At 48.8% G+C, this 15,483-nt stretch overlaps 2 protein-coding genes across 3 annotated transcripts; both read right to left on the reverse strand.

The window, feature by feature from the left end:
* Positions 1–227: 227 nt before the first annotated feature.
* Positions 228–2,194, reverse strand: LOC130519818 (gap junction delta-2 protein-like). Its single transcript, XM_057023409.1, has one exon. It carries the CDS (start codon positions 1,413–1,415, stop codon positions 288–290), a length of 1,128 nt encoding a protein of 375 aa, XP_056879389.1. The 5' UTR covers positions 1,416–2,194; the 3' UTR covers positions 228–287.
* A 247-nt stretch (positions 2,195–2,441) lies between these two features.
* Positions 2,442–6,414, reverse strand: lmnl3 (lamin L3). Of its 2 annotated transcripts, XM_057023408.1 has the most exons (12): positions 5,845–6,414; positions 5,367–5,523; positions 5,165–5,290; positions 4,914–5,084; positions 4,527–4,652; positions 4,218–4,438; positions 3,931–4,147; positions 3,754–3,861; positions 3,419–3,535; positions 3,240–3,350; positions 2,886–2,942; positions 2,442–2,690 (listed from the first exon to the last, which is right to left on the reverse strand). In XM_057023408.1, exons 1-11 carry the CDS (start codon positions 6,234–6,236, stop codon positions 2,907–2,909), a joined length of 1,782 nt encoding a protein of 593 aa, XP_056879388.1. In that variant the 5' UTR covers positions 6,237–6,414; the 3' UTR covers positions 2,442–2,690; positions 2,886–2,906. The 2 variants fall into 2 exon arrangements, with proteins under 2 accessions (XP_056879388.1, XP_056879387.1); XM_057023407.1 differs by lacking the exon at positions 2,886–2,942 and having other exon boundaries at positions 5,845–6,411.
* Between the last annotated feature and the right edge of the window lie 9,069 nt (positions 6,415–15,483).

Genomic DNA, 15,483 nt, shown 5'->3' on the forward strand with positions numbered 1-15,483 from the left:
GATTAGCAGATTGAGGAGCTCGTTATTCTTAAAGCACCTGAGTAAAGTCTCAAGTGGGACTGGACCGGAGGGAGATGGTCCTCGTTCTGACCCAGAAGAGTCCCACTAGAAACAGAAGCTGTTGATTGGTTTCATTACCAGTATTTACTCAGTGTTACCTGGATTAAAAGTAGAGGCGTTCTCATGAAATTAGCTGGTTATTTAACGAGTAAAAACGGGCCACTGGAGTCATTCTTAAAACTGTTTAATGCTAAAATCAAAGCCGTCTCCGTCCTTCAGGACATCCCTTAAATCCAGACTTCGGTGCAGCTCTGCTTGGAGCCTCTGGTCTCGGCGTTCTTCACAGGTGGCCTCTGACCTCTGTGGGGGTCGGCTCTCTTGGACACCTCTAAGCGGATCTCCTGGACCTTCTGGAACTCTCTCTTCTTGCCACAGTTCAGCACGCAGCTCCACTCGGGGCGGTGAGCCATCACCACATCCAGGGTGGGCAGAGGGGTGGAGCTGATGTCCTTCAGGCCTAAGGAGGACTTGGGTGAAGGACTGACTGGAGGAAGGGCTTCATAGCCCTGTCGTCCACCTGTGCAGCCTGGCCAGGACGGCTCCTCCTTCAGCTGCACCGCCTGCCGGATCTTCTTCCAGCCCAGGTGATTGAGTTCCAGCAGATTGAGGAAGATGCAGAAAAGACCAACACAAAACATGAAAATCAGGAATATGGTCTTCTCTGTGGGCCTGGAGACGTAGCAGTCCACGGGCTGGTTGCAGGGCGAGGAGCTGCACACGAAGCGGACCGGAACCTGCAAACCGAACAGCTTCCACTGGGCCAGGACAAAGCCCACCTCCAGAGCGGCTCGTAAACACACGTGAAAGATGTAACATTTGGACAGGACTCCTCCAGAGACCGCCAGGCCCTCAGAACTTCCTGCCGGGACGTGACGGGAGGTCACCAGGCCTCCGCCCTCTAAGATGTCCGCCAGGCTGTGGCCCAGGTGCTGATGGGAGAGGACGGAGCAGCTGTCGGAGCTGCAGCTGGGAGGACCCCCCTCCTGTCCGCCGCCCACCCGCCCTCCCTCCTTAAGGCCGCGGCGCCGCCCCAGAGCGGCGTGGGGGGACTTGGACAGGTTGTGCCACGTGTAGACGATGAAGCAGAGCGATGGCGTGGAGACGCTGATGATGTGGAACACCCAGAAGCGTGGCTGCGAGATGGGAGCGAAGGCGTCGTAGCAGACGGTGGAGCATCCCGGCTGCAAGGTGTTGCACACAAACATCTCCTGCTCGTCGGTGTACACGTCCTCGGTCGCCACGGCGACAACCAGCAGCCTGAAGATGACCATAACGGTCAGCCACAGACGGCCAATCATGGTGGAGTGCTGGTGGACGGCGTCCAGGAGGCGCTTGAGCAGCGTCCATTCAGTCATGGCGTCCTGTCGCTTCTGGCCGTCTCCTTCACGTCCTTCGCTGTCACAGCTGAAACCGTCCTCCCATCGGGACACTCACGTGTCCTGGTTCTGCTCCATGGTGGAGGACCTCCTTTGTGAGCCTCTTGTTTCTGGCTGGAGCTGCTGCTCTTCGTGTCCTCTTGTAACTCCTGCCCAGCCTGGCTGTCTGGCCCTGGAGTCATGGAGGCAGCCCCCGTCTTTCACAGATAAGGACGTCCACTTGACAGAGACACTCCCTGCGCTCACTTCTCTCTTGTCTTTTGGACCCATTTAAAACCCCGGGCCTCCGTCTGCTCCTTTAGTGCCTGCTGATAGCGGCCTCTCCACAGATTAGTCTCCTCCACGCTAACAGACTCTTCCTTTAATGGCAGGAGCACATTTCAAAGAGGGTCCAGAGAAAAGGACGGTCCACCCGTCCTCAGTCCACCGCTGCAGGGACCAGGCTTTGGACTACACGTTGAACATTTCCAGTGTTGGTTTATGGGAACATTAGCAGCCAACAGCTAACTTTTACTGGATTCTTCTCGCTGTCAGCAGATCAAATCCAGCTGTAGGTTTTAGGCTCTGATTCGGTCCGCGACAGACGCTGCCCTCCAGGGGCCGGGAGCAGGTCTTGGCCCCGTGCGCGCTCCCGTAGGAGCCTGTTCACAAACACAGACCGAGTCGACAGTGGTGCAACAGCGCCCCCCAGTGGTTAAAGGGCGAAACCCCACCGTCCTGATCATGTTCAGACTGGAACGCCTGATTTAGACACATGACGTCACCTGCTCCCGTCATCAGATGACCTGTAACAAAATAATGGCGGAAAAAAGCTGAATGAAAACATAACAGGCGAATTTTCGGCCTTTTCCAAGTTTAAATGTGCTTTGAGAAGTTAAAGTCTTGAAGTTGTGTGTAAACGAGCCCCTGAGCAACTATTCTATAACCCTAATTGTGATGACAACGTTTTAACTTGGTTTCATGAGTCGCTTGAAGATTCAACACAACAGAAAGATGAAACAGGCGTCGAGATCTATTAAACTTTATTTTACACTCACCCGCACACACATTTAAAAGAAACAGTTCAAAGAAGGTCAACAGTCGGCCTCGTGCTCAAACATCAAGGCAACGCCTCGTGCAAATAAAGCAACTCTACGGGAAACGTGGGGATCCTGAGCGGCTCCAAGGCTTCAGGTCCATCCCATCTGCTCCAGGCTCAGGGATGAAGAGGAGGACTCCTCACATGACGGCACAGCTCCCCTCCTTGGACAGGTCCTGAAAGAGGGACAACGGAGGGTTAGCGCCTCCATCAGCAGCACCTGAGGCAGGAGCAAACTCCAGCGAAGCTCAGCACGCGATGGGTGGTGGAGGAGCAGCACGTGGTGCTCGAGCAGCACGTGCTGCTCGTGCACGTTAGCAAGAGATGGGGCCGAGCACAAACAGCAGCTCATGCACGCCAGCAGAACCTACTGCTCAGGTGGCGTTCTGCCCTCAGCAGACAGAACAGCACTTCTTCTTTTTCTGGGGCTTCAAAGTCGGCATGAAAAACAGAAGACATCAAACTTCATCATTCAAGTCTGAGGAGCATTCATCATCTTTGGTTCAGGTGGCGTTTAACGGCCCGTTCACAGTCTGTCGTCATGGAAACACGACGCCGTAGACTGGCTGAAGACTTCCTGTTGTGCTGAGGATACTCAGACTCTACTGGAGACCCTAAAGTCTCCCGTCTCCCTTCCAGAACCAGAGAAATGCTCAGCAACATTGGAGTCTGAAGGAACTCATCATCTGTGTGGAGGTTCCTCCTTCACAAGCAGCTTTGTTTACCTTCCTCTGGAAGTGCTGGAGGGGAGCGCCTGCGAGCACGTCTTCATCAAAGTCCAGCTCGGCGTCCTCGTCTGCTCGGCTCTGCAGGCTCACTCTGCGCTCGGCCACTTCCTGGGGAGGCGGTCACACCGTCAGCGGAGCAGACCTTAACGTGCGAGACGATTGTGAGGGACCATCACCTCTCGGTTGGGGTTCAGAAGGCTGACTCTGACATCAGTGATGGGGCCCCAGCTTCTGTGGCTCTGCAGGACCAGGTCCCCTGGATCAGCTTCAGCCTCTGCAGCCGCCGCCCAGATCTGAGGCACAATCGACACCTTTTTATTTAAGGGAGAGACACGCGAGCCCAGAAGGTTCGGGCTCTTCGCCTGCTCCTCCGCTAGTTTAGCCAACGACCAGTTAAAATCAGTCAAAACTAGAAACTCGTGGGAATAAAAGACGTTCGTGTGTGAAGAAAAGATGTGAAGACACCAGCAATCATTGTGTGTGTGTGTGTGTGTGTGTGTGTTCTACCCACTGTGAGGGTCCGACCAGCTTCCAGGATGCAGGAGGAGGGAATGTGGAAGGAGATGTCCCCAGAGAGGGGGTAGACCCTGCGTACCACCCAGCCTCCCAGTGGCTGTTCCTGAGAGAGAAGCAGCGTCACCCTGGTGTCAACACTGGCTGAAACCTCCTCCGGGTCACCTGCCCTCACCGTGTCCGAGTGGTTTTTGAGTCGGACGTACTTCCCGTCCACGTCCACCTCTGCTACGCTCACACAGCCTTTCTGGGAGGAGCGGCTGGACAGTTTACAGGCAGGAGAACCTCCCGAGACACCCTCACGCTTCCTCTTCTTCCCTCGGACTTTGCATCCGTGCTCGTGGGTCCGCGCGACGCTGCTCGGCTGAGACGGACTCGGAGACAAATGTAATCTAGGGGAAAAGGAACAAGTGATTAAGGAGGGGAGGGGGACACGGGAAGGCCGAGGAGATCACGTCCCACCTCTGCTCCTCCACCTCCAGCATCTTCCTGTAAGCATTGATCTCCATGTCCAGAGCCAGCTTGACATCCAGCAGGCTCTCGTAGTCCTCCAACTGGCTGAGCATCTGACTCCTCATGTCCAGCAGCTCCTCGTCCTTCTGATGAAGCTTCTGCTGCCACACGTCTCGATCCCTGTCCAAGGTCCTCTGCAGATCCTGGCAGTGAGCCTCCAGCCCCATTCTCTGGGGGGTCAAACGTCTGGGTTAGACGGGTTCATGGTGAGGCGTCTGCTGCCCTTCCCCCACCCGGGTCAACACCAAGTGTCCTCACATCTTTCTGCTGCTTGTGCAGCTGCGCGCTGAGGCTCTCCACCCTCAGCCGGATGGTCTCCAGCTCCTCTCTGGTGGCCGACGCCGCGTCGCTTTTCTCCGACGCAGCTTGTTCAGCAGTTTGCAGCTGTGGTGAGAAGGTGACGGTCACTGAAGCAGCAAAGCTGAGCAGCAGAACCCCCCTTCCCCCCCCCCAGTAGGACTCTTCACCAGCTGGACCACTCGGCCTTTGGCCAAAGCCTGGAATCATCTAGTGCCTTGAACCCTCTCCATGTCCCCACTTCAGGGCTTACCTACAGACCTATAGCATCAATAATGCTTGAATAAGCTAGCTAGTCAGCTATCACCATCTCATGCACGCTCCTGAAGGCACCGTCAGTGTTGTCACCCTTGAACTGAAGGTCTTGTGCATCTCCTCTTTGTACTCCAGCAGCTGACGCTCGTGGTCCTGCCGCAGCTGCTGCATCACTTCTGCCAGTTTGCTCTCAAACTCCCGCTGACGGCCAGAGTCCACCTCCACCAGGCGGCTCTCGTGGCGGCTCCTGACCTCCAAGAGCTCCTACACACAACACACGTCACAAGATTTAAGGCCGTTTTTCAGAAAGGTCCCCAGTGACCCCGACGGCTGGCATCTGGGACCTGCTCACTGATGTTCCTCTGCAGTTCCAGCTGCTCTTTAAGCGTTTGCACTTGGTTCTCCATCTCCACCCTCCTCAGGATCTCAGAGGTTAGCTGCTTCTTTGAATCGGACAGAACACCCTCCATCTGCACACACACAGGTCTCCGTTACAGAAGTCACATCCTTGTGAGCTCCGCGGCTGCCGTTTGTGCTCATACGTACGTTTTCCAGCTGGTTTTGGAGATCCGAGAAGGCGCCGCTGAGGTTCCTGTTCTCAGACAGAAGTTTGCTGTACTCTGCATCCTTGGAGATGAGAGCCGACTCAATGTTCCTCCACTGGGCCAGCGCGTTGGTCAGGTCACCCTCCTTCTTGCGACACCTGAAGAACAGCAGCGTTTTTAATAGCAGCACCACTAAACACGTTCTCAGGCAAACCCAAACCCCAATGTCTGTCCGGGGGACGTTTTAAAGGACCCGGGGGGCAGCTCAGACCATCAGGTCCCCTTTAGATGAGGCCCGCCCCAGTTGGGCTGCTGGCTGGCTCCCCATCACGGACCTGCTACTGAGCAGGTCTCTTCCTTCCATGACTTTTGGTGTTCAGAGGTTCAAGACTTTCTTCAAGTTTCACTACATCTTGAAACAAGATGCTTCAGCGAGACAAATGCACGTGAAAACTAAGAGTTCTGGAGGACGACGCTACCTGACTTGAAGCTTCTTATTGTCGTCGCAGAGGTTCCCGCAGTCGATCTGCAGCCGGGCCTTCTCCCCGGCCACCTCATCCAGAGACCTGCGGACGTCGGCCAGCTCCTCCTCATACAGCCGCCGCACGTTGCCCATCTCGCGGCTCTTCGACTCGTCCTTCTCCTCCAGCTGCAGCAGCATGCACGAGCGCTCGCTCTCCAGCTCCTGCACCCGCTGGATGTAGTTGGCCAGGCGGTCGTTGAGGTGCCGCAGGTCGTCCTTCTCCTGGCTGCGGCTCTGGCAGGTGGGGCTCATGCTGGACACGTGCAGGCCGGCGGCCGCGCTGCGGCGGCTGGCGGAGCGGCTGGAGCGCGCGCTCGTTGCGGCGGGTGTGGAGGTGGCAGAGGCCATGACGCTTGTCCCGATGTCCAGTGGCGACAGGAGCTCCTACAGAACCACGCGACCGCTTCCACAAGTTCCGGCGGTGGCTGAACTGGTCCAATGAGCGTCAAGGATCCGAGCGGCCGCCGCGGCACGTTGACAGCGCGTGAAGCTCACAGCTGATCTGCATCACGCTTGACGAGCTCCAAACGAGGTGCTCAGTGCACTTCCGGGAGGGGTTCGCTTTTCAAAATAATGCCCCAAAATACACCTCGGAGCGCTTTGTTTTAATGTCGTCACACGGTCCGACATCACGAGACACAAACAACAAAATTCAAGAAAGTTCAAGAACATGACACTAAATACCCAAACTATTGAATAAATAGAGCGTGTGTGTGTGTGTGTGTGTGTGTGTGTGTGTGTGTGTGTGTGTGTGTGTGAGAGAGAGAGAGAGAGAGAGAGAGAGAGAGAACAACGTTTATATTGAAGCGTTACACCACCTAGACTTCCGGTACATCTGCATATTCAGTGTAGCTTGACGGAAGTGACGGGCTTGTTAATGACGTCAGCTGATAGCGATGACTGGTCAGAAACCAGAGCTAAATTCACTGGTCACCAGATTTATTTAGGAGGTTGTTTGTTCTCTTGAAGTTTAACATATAAAAGAATAAAGGAGCATGTGTTGTAAACTGCATCCTGCTGATACTTGAATCCAACTGCTGCGTTGCTATGGTGATCAGGTAACTGATCCAACTGTGTATTGATGCAGTTCCACATGTCCGGATGCTTTAGGCTCACTAAATAGGTGTCAAGAATCGAGGGCGTTTATCCAGAGTCATTATATTCTTCCAAGTATGAAATTACAAAATGATGGGACTAAGGAGCACATCAATTCAAATATAGCTGACTGATAATATAAATTAAGCAAAATGAACCTGTGAACCTTCAGCTGGGTTAGGTTTAAAACTGCTTGATCGATGGTTTTATGACTGCTTTAAAGCAAATTAGCAAACACAAATAATTTATTTACTGATAAAGAACTGGAAGAGTTCAAAGTTCCTAATTTAAGGCCACACATGAATTGTGATATCTCTCCATGACCAAACATAATCGCGTTTTATTTTTAATATGAACATGTTAAACGCTCTGAACTGTGGAGTCGCGAGTTCTCCTTTTTCCGACACATCGAGAAGGCACCACCAATGTGCTCAAGTGGGCGTGGTTAGTGTCTCCATTAACTTCCGGGTAAACAACGTGAGGAGCGTTGATGCGGAAAGTATGAATTTACTCTCTTTTCTGACTGTATTTGCTTTAGTACAGTAAAGCTTTTGCCTTATTCCTCCTCACTATAAAGCATCAGCTAATTTTGTTAGCACACAGCAGATGTCACGGGTGCCGCTTGTCCCGTGTCTGACTGGATCCTCAGAACCGACTGAATCGGGAGCGACCGACCGGTGTATGAATGAGTGCCCTGTTTATGTTCCAGGAGCCCCGGTAGCATGGAGAAAATCATCGCCCTGCAGAAAAACCCTGCCAACATCAGAAACCTGTGTATCCTGGCCCATGTGGACCACGGTCAGTGTCCGCTCACCCGCAACACGCGCACACGAGACACGCACGCGTTCACAGGCTCAGGAAGCCGCGCACACCCAGGTGTATGACTGTGTTAGTTATTACAGTCCCATCCAGGTGTATGACTGTGTTAGTTATTACAGTCCCAGGTGGTATGACTGTGTGTGTTAGTTTACAGTCCCATCCAGGTGTGTGACTGTGTTAGTTATTACAGTCCCATCCAGGTGTGTGACTGTGTTAGTTATTACAGTCCCATCCAGGTGTATAACTGTGTGTGTTAGTTATTACAGTCCCATCCAGGTGTGTGACTGTGTGTTAGTTATTACAGTCCCATCCAGGTGTGTGACTGTGTTAGTTATTACAGTCCCATCCAGGTGTATGACTGTGTGTGTTAGTTATTACAGTCCATCCAGGTGTATGACTGTGTTAGTTATTACAGTCCCATCCAGGTGTATGACTGTGTTGTTAGTTATTACAGTCCCATCCAGGTGTATGACTGTGTGTGTTAGTTATTACAGTCCCATCCAGGTGTATGACTGTGTGTGTTAGTTATTATTACAGTCCCATCAGGTGTATGACTGTGTGTTAGTTATTACAGTCCCATCCAGGTGTATGACTGTGTTAGTTATTACAGTCCCACCCAGGTATGACTGTGTGTTAGTTATTACAGTCCCATCCAGGTGTGTGACTGTGTTAGTTATTACAGTCCCATCCAGGTGTATGACTGTGTGTGTTAGTTATTACAGTCCCATCCAGGTGTGTGACTGTGTGTTAGTTATTACAGTCCCATCCAGGTGTGTGACTGTGTTAGTTATTACAGTCCCATCCAGGTGTATGACTGTGTGTGTTAGTTATTACAGTCCCATCCAGGTGTATGACTGTGTTAGTTATTACAGTCCCATCCAGGTGTATGACTGTGTGTGTTAGTTATTACAGTCCCATCCAGGTGTATGACTGTGTGTGTAGTTATTACAGTCCTATCCAGGTGTATGACTGTGTGTGTTATTTATTACAGTCCCATCCAGGTGTGTGACTGTGTGTGTTAGTTATTACAGTCCCATCCAGGTGTATGACTGTGTGTTAGTTATTACAGTCCCATCCAGGTGTTGACTGTGTGTGTTAGTTATACAGTCCCATCCAGGTGTATGACTGTGTTAGTTATTACAGTCCCATCCAGGTGTATGACTGTGTGTTAGTTATTACAGTCCCATCCAGGTGTGTGACTGTGTTAGTTATTACAGTCCCATCCAGGTGTGTGACTGTGTGTGTTAGTTATTACAGTCCCATCCAGGTGTATGACTGTGTGTGTTAGTTATTACAGTCCCATCCAGGTGTATGATCCCACCTGTGTTAGTTTATGTGTTAGTTATTACAGGGGTGTGTGTGTGAGTGTTAGTTATTACAGTCCATCCAGGTGTATGACTGGGTGTTAGCCCATCCAGTCCCACCGGTGTATGACTGTGTAGTTAGTTATTAGTCCCATCCACGTGTGTGTTGGTATTACACCCATCCAGTCCACCGTGTGTTATTACAGTGTGTTAGTTATTACAGTCCCATCAGGTGTTTATGACCTGTGTTTACATACATGTCATTACAGTTCCCATCAGGTGTGTTACTGTGTGTGTTATTAGTTATTACACCCTCCAATGGTGTTGTTAGTTATTACATCCCATCCAGGTGTGTGATGTGGTGTTAGTTATTATACAGTCCCCCCAGGTGTGTGACTGTGTGTGTTATACAGTCCCAGTCCCATCTGTGTGTGTGTGTGTGTTACAGTCCCCCCAGGTGTTCCGTGTGTAGACTGTAGTAGTTATTACAGTCCCTCCCCTGTTGTGTTGAGTTACCGTACCAGGGTCTTGGTTAGTTATTGTGTGTGTGTGTGTGTTTTTAGTGTGTCCCAGGTAGGTGGTGTGGTGTGTGTGTGTTAGTTATTTAGTCCCCCAGGTGGTGTGTGACTGTGTGTGTTAGTTATTACAGTCCCATGGGGGTGTGTGTGGTGTGTGTTATACAGTCCCCCCCCAGGTGTGTGACTGTGTGTTGTTAGTTATTACAGTCCCATCCAGGTGTGTGTTACTGTTGTTAGTTATTACAGTCCCATCCAGGTGTGTGACTGTGTTAGTTATTACAGTCCCATCCAGGTGTATGACTGTGTGTGTTAGTTATTACAGTCCCATCCAGGTGTATGACGTGTGTGTTAGTTATTACAGTCCCATCCAGGTGTGTGTGTGTGTTAGTTATTACAGTCCCATCCAGGTGTGTGACTGTGTGTGTTAGTTATTACAGTCCCATCCAGGTGTGTGACTGTGTGTTAGTTATTACAGTCCCATCCAGGTGTGTGACTGTGTTAGTTATTACAGTCCCATCCAGGTGTATGACTGTGTTAGTTATTACAGTCCCATCCAGGTGTATGATGTGTGTGTTAGTTATTACAGTCCCATCCAGGTGTGTGACTGTGTGTTAGTTATTACAGTCCCATCCAGGTGTGTGACTGTGTGTTAGTTATTACAGTCCCATCCAGGTGTGTGACTGTGTGTTAGTTATTACAGTCCCATCCAGGTGTATGACTGTGTTAGTTATTACAGTCCCATCCAGGTGTATGACTGGTGTGTTAGTTATTACAGTCCCATCCAGGTGTATGACTGTGTGTTAGTTATTACAGTCCCATCCAGGTGTGGACTGTTGTGTTAGTTATTACAGTCCCATCCAGGTGTGTATGACTGTGTGTTAGTTATTACAGTCCCATCCAGGTGTGTGACTGTGTTAGTTATTACAGTCCCATCCAGGTGTGACTGTGTGTTAGTTATTACAGTCCCATCCAGTGTGTGTTGTGTGTTAGTTATTACAGTCCCATCCAGGTGTATGACTGTGTGTTAGTTATTACAGTCCCATCCAGGTGTATGACTGTGTGTTAGTTATTACAGTCCCATCCAGGTGTATGTGTGTGTTAGTTATTACAGTCCCATCCAGGTGTGTGATGTGTGTTGTTAGTTATTACAGTCCCTTGGTGTGTGACGTGTTAGTTATTACAGTCCCATCCAGGTGTGTGACTGTGTGTGTTAGTTTATTACAGTCCCATCCAGGTGTGTGACTGTGTGTTAGTTATTACAGTCCCATCCAGGTGTATGACTGTGTGTAGTTATTACAGTCCCATCCAGGTGTATGACTGTGTGTGTTAGTTATTACAGTCCCATCCAGGTGTATGACTGTGTGTTAGTTATTACAGTCCCATCCAGGTGTGTGACTGTGTGTGTTAGTTATTACAGTCCCATCCAGGTGTATGACTGTGTGTTAGTTATTACAGTCCCATCCAGGTGTGTGACTGTGTTAGTTATTACAGTCCCATCCAGGTGTGTGACTGTGTGTGTTAGTTATTACAGTCCCATCCAGGTGTATGACTGTGTGTGTTAGTTATTACAGTCCCATCCAGGTGTATGACTGTGTGTGTTAGTTATTACAGTCCCATCCAGGTGTATGACTGTGTTAGTTATTACAGTCCCATCCAGGTGTATGACTGTGTGTTAGTTATTACAGTCCCATCCAGGTGTGTGTGTACTGTGTGTTTTATTACAGTCCCATCCAGGTGTATGACTGTGTTAGTTATTACAGTCCCATCCAGGTGTATGACTGTGTGTGTTAGTTATTACAGTCCCATCCAGGTGTGTGACTGTGTGTTAGTTATTACAGTCCCATCCAGGTGTGTGACTGTGTTAGTTATTACAGTCCCATCCAGGTGTATGACTGTGTGTGTTAGTTATTACAGTCCCATCCAGGTGTGTGACTGTGTGTTAGTTATTACAGTCCCATCCAGGTGTGTGACTGTGTTAGTTATTACAGTCCCATCCAGGTGTATGACTGTGTGTGTTAGTTATTACAGTCCCATCCAGGTGTATGACTGTGTGTGTTAGTTATTACAGTCCCATCCAGGTGTATGACTGTGTGTGTTAGTTATTACAGTCCTATCCAGGTGTATGACTGTGTGTGTTAGTTATTACAGTCCCATCCAGGTGTGTGACTGTGTGTGTTAGTTATTACAGTCCCATCCAGGTGCATGACTGTGTGTTAGTTATTACAGTCCCATCCAGGTGTGTGACTGTGTTAGTTATTACAGTCCCATCCAGGTGTATGACTGTGTGTGTTAGTTATTACAGTCCCATCCAGGTGTATGACTGTGTGTTAGTTATTACAGTCCCATCCAGGTGTGTGACTGTGTGTGTTAGTTATTACAGTCCCATCCAGGTGTATGACTGTGTGTTAGTTATTACAGTCCCATCCAGGGTGTGTGACTGTGTGTGTTAGTTATTACAGTCCCATCCAGGTGTGTGACTGTGTGTGTTAGTTATTACAGTCCCATCCAGGTGTATGACTGTGTGTGTTAGTTATTACAGTCCCATCCAGGTGTATGACTGTGTGTTAGTTATTACAGTCCCATCCAGGTGTATGACTGTGTGTGTTAGTTATTACAGTCCCATCCAGGTGTGTGACTGTGTGTTAGTTATTACAGTCCCATCCAGGTGTATGACTGTGTGTTAGTTATTACAGTCCCATCCAGGTGTGTGACTGTGTGTGTTAGTTATTACAGTCCCATCCAGGGTGTATGACTGTGTGTTAGTTATTACAGTCCCATCCAGGTGTGTGACTGTGTGTGTTAGTTATTACAGTCCCATCCAGGTGTATGACTGTGTGTTAGTTATTACAGTCCCATCCAGGTGTGTGACTGTGTTAGTTATTACAGTCCCATCCAGGTGTGTGACTGTGGTGTTAGTTATTACAGTCCCATCCAGGTGTGTGACTGTGTGTGTTAGTTATTACAGTCCCATCCAGGGTATGACTGTGTGTGTTAGTTATTACAGTCCCATCCAGGTGTGTGACTGTGTGTGTTAGTTATTACAGTCCCATCCAGGTGTATGACTGTGTGTGTTAGTTATTACAGTCCCATCCAGGTGTGTGACTGTGTTAGTTATTACAGTCCCATCCAGGTGTATGACTGTGTTAGTTATTACAGTCCCATCCAGGTGTATGCTGTGTGTGTTAGTTATTACAGTCCCATCCAGGTGTGTGACTGTGTGTGTTAGTTATTACAGTCCCATCCAGGGTGTGTGACTGTGTGTGTTAGTTATTACAGTCCCATCCAGGTGTGTGACTGTGTGTTAGTTATTACAGTCCCATCCAGGTGTATGACTGTGTTGTTAGTTATTACAGTCCCATCCAGGTGTATGACTGTGTGTTAGTTATTACAGTCCCATCCAGGTGTATGACTGTGTGTTAGTTATTACAGTCCCATCCAGGTGTGTGACTGTGTGTGTTAGTTATTACAGTCCCATCCAGGTGTATGACTGTGTGTTAGTTATTACAGTCCCATCCAGGTGTGTGACTGTGTGTTAGTTATTACAGTCCCATCCAGGTGTATGACTGTGTGTTAGTTATTACAGTCCCATCCAGGTGTGTGACTGTGTGTGTTAGTTATTACAGTCCCATCCAGGTGTATGACTGTGTGTTAGTTATTACAGTCCCATCCAGGTGTGTGACTGTGTGTGTTAGTTATTACAGTCCCATCCAGGTGTATGACTGTGTGTTAGTTATTACAGTCCCATCCAGGTGTGTGACTGTGTGTGTTAGTTATTACAGTCCCATCCAGGTGTATGACTGTGTGTGTTAGTTATTACAGTCCCATCCAGGTGTGTGACTGTGTTAGTTATTACAGTCCCATCCAGGTGTATGACTGTTGTGTTAGTTATTACAGTCCCATCCAGGTGTATGACTGTGTGTTAGTTATTACAGTCCCATCCAGGTGTATGACTGTGTTAGTTATTACAGTCCCATCCAGGTGTATGACTGTGTGTGTTAGTTATTACAGTCCCATCCAGGTGTGTGACTGTGTGTTAGTTATTACAGTCCCATCCAGGTGTGTGACTGTGTTAGTTATTACAGTCCCATCCAGGTGTATGACTGTGTGTGTTAGTTATTACAGTCCCATCCAGGTGTATGACTGTGTTAGTTATTACAGTCCCATCCAGGTGTATGACTGTGTTGTGTTAGTTATTACAGTCCCATCCAGGTGTATGACTGTGTGTGTTAGTTATTACAGTCCCATCCAGGTGTATGACTGTGTGTTAGTTATTACAGTCCCATCCAGGTGTGTGACTGTGTGTGTTAGTTATTACAGTCCCATCCAGGTGTATGACTGTGTGTTAGTTATTACAGTCCCATCCAGGTGTGTGACTGTGTGTTAGTTATTACAGTCCCATCCAGGTGTATGACTGTGTGTAGTTATTACAGTCCCATCCAGGTGTATGACTGTGTGTTAGTTATTACAGTCCCATCCAGGTGTGGACTGTGTGTTAGTTATTACAGTCCCATCCAGGTGTGTGACTGTGTGTGTTAGTTATTACAGTCCCATCCAGGTGTGTGACTGTGTGTGTAGTTATTACAGTCCCATCCAGGTGTATGACTGTGTGTGTTAGTTATTACAGTCCCATCCAGGTGTGGACTGTGTGTTAGTTATTACAGTCCCATCCAGGTGTATGACTGTGTGTGTTAGTTATTACAGTCCCATCCAGGTGTATGACTGTGTGTGTTAGTTATTACAGTCCCATCCAGGTGTATGACTGTGTGTGTTAGTTATTACAGTCCCATCCAGGTGTGTGACTGTGTGTTAGTTATTACAGTCCCATCCAGGTGTATGACTGTGTTAGTTATTACAGTCCCATCCAGGTGTGTGACTGTGTGTGTTAGTATTACAGTCCCATCCAGGGTATGACTGTGTGTTAGTTATTACAGTCCCATCCAGGTGTATGACTGTGTGTGTTAGTTATTACAGTCCCATCCAGGTGTATGACTGTGTGTGTTAGTTATTACAGTCCCATCCAGGTGTGATGACTGTGTGTTAGTTATTACAGTCCCATCCAGGTGTGTGTGACTGTGTGTGTTAGTTATTACAGTCCCATCCAGGTGTATGACTGTGTGTTAGTTATTACAGTCCCATCCAGGTGTGTGACTGTGTGTTAGTTATTACAGTCCCATCCAGGTGTATGACTGTGTTAGTTATTACAGTCCCATCCAGGTGTGTGACTGTGTGTGTTAGTTATTACAGTCCCATCCAGGTGTATGACTGTGTGTTAGTTATTACAGTCCCATCCAGGTGTGTGACTGTGTGTGTTAGTTATTACAGTCCCATCCAGGTATGACTGTGTGTTAGTTATTACAGTCCCATCCAGGTGTGTGACTGTGTGTGTTAGTTATTACAGTCCCATCCAGGTGTATGACTGTGTGTGTTAGTTATTACAGTCCCATCCAGGTGTGTTACTGGTGTTAGTTATTACAGTCCCATCCAGGTGTATGACTGTTGTTAGTTATTACAGTCCCATCCAGGTGTATGACTGTGTTAGTTATTACAGTCCCATCCAGGTGTATGACTGTGTTAGTTATTACAGTCCCATCCAGGTGTATGACTGTGTGTGTGTGTTGTTATTACAGTCCCATCCAGGTGTGTGACTGTGTGTTAGTTATTACAGTCCCATCCAGGTGTGTGACTGTGTTAGTTTTATTACAGTTCCCATCCAGGTGTATGACTGTGTGTGTTAGTTATTACAGTCCCATCCAGGTGTATGACTGTGTGTTAGTTATTACAGTCCCATCCAGGTGTTGACTGTGTGTAGTTATTACAGTCCCATCCAGGTGTATGACTGTGTGTGTTAGTTATTACAGT

The sequence above is a fragment of the Takifugu flavidus genome, unplaced genomic scaffold, assembly GCF_003711565.1.
Source record: "Takifugu flavidus isolate HTHZ2018 unplaced genomic scaffold, ASM371156v2 ctg216, whole genome shotgun sequence".
Classification (NCBI taxonomy): Eukaryota; Metazoa; Chordata; class Actinopteri; order Tetraodontiformes; family Tetraodontidae; genus Takifugu; species Takifugu flavidus.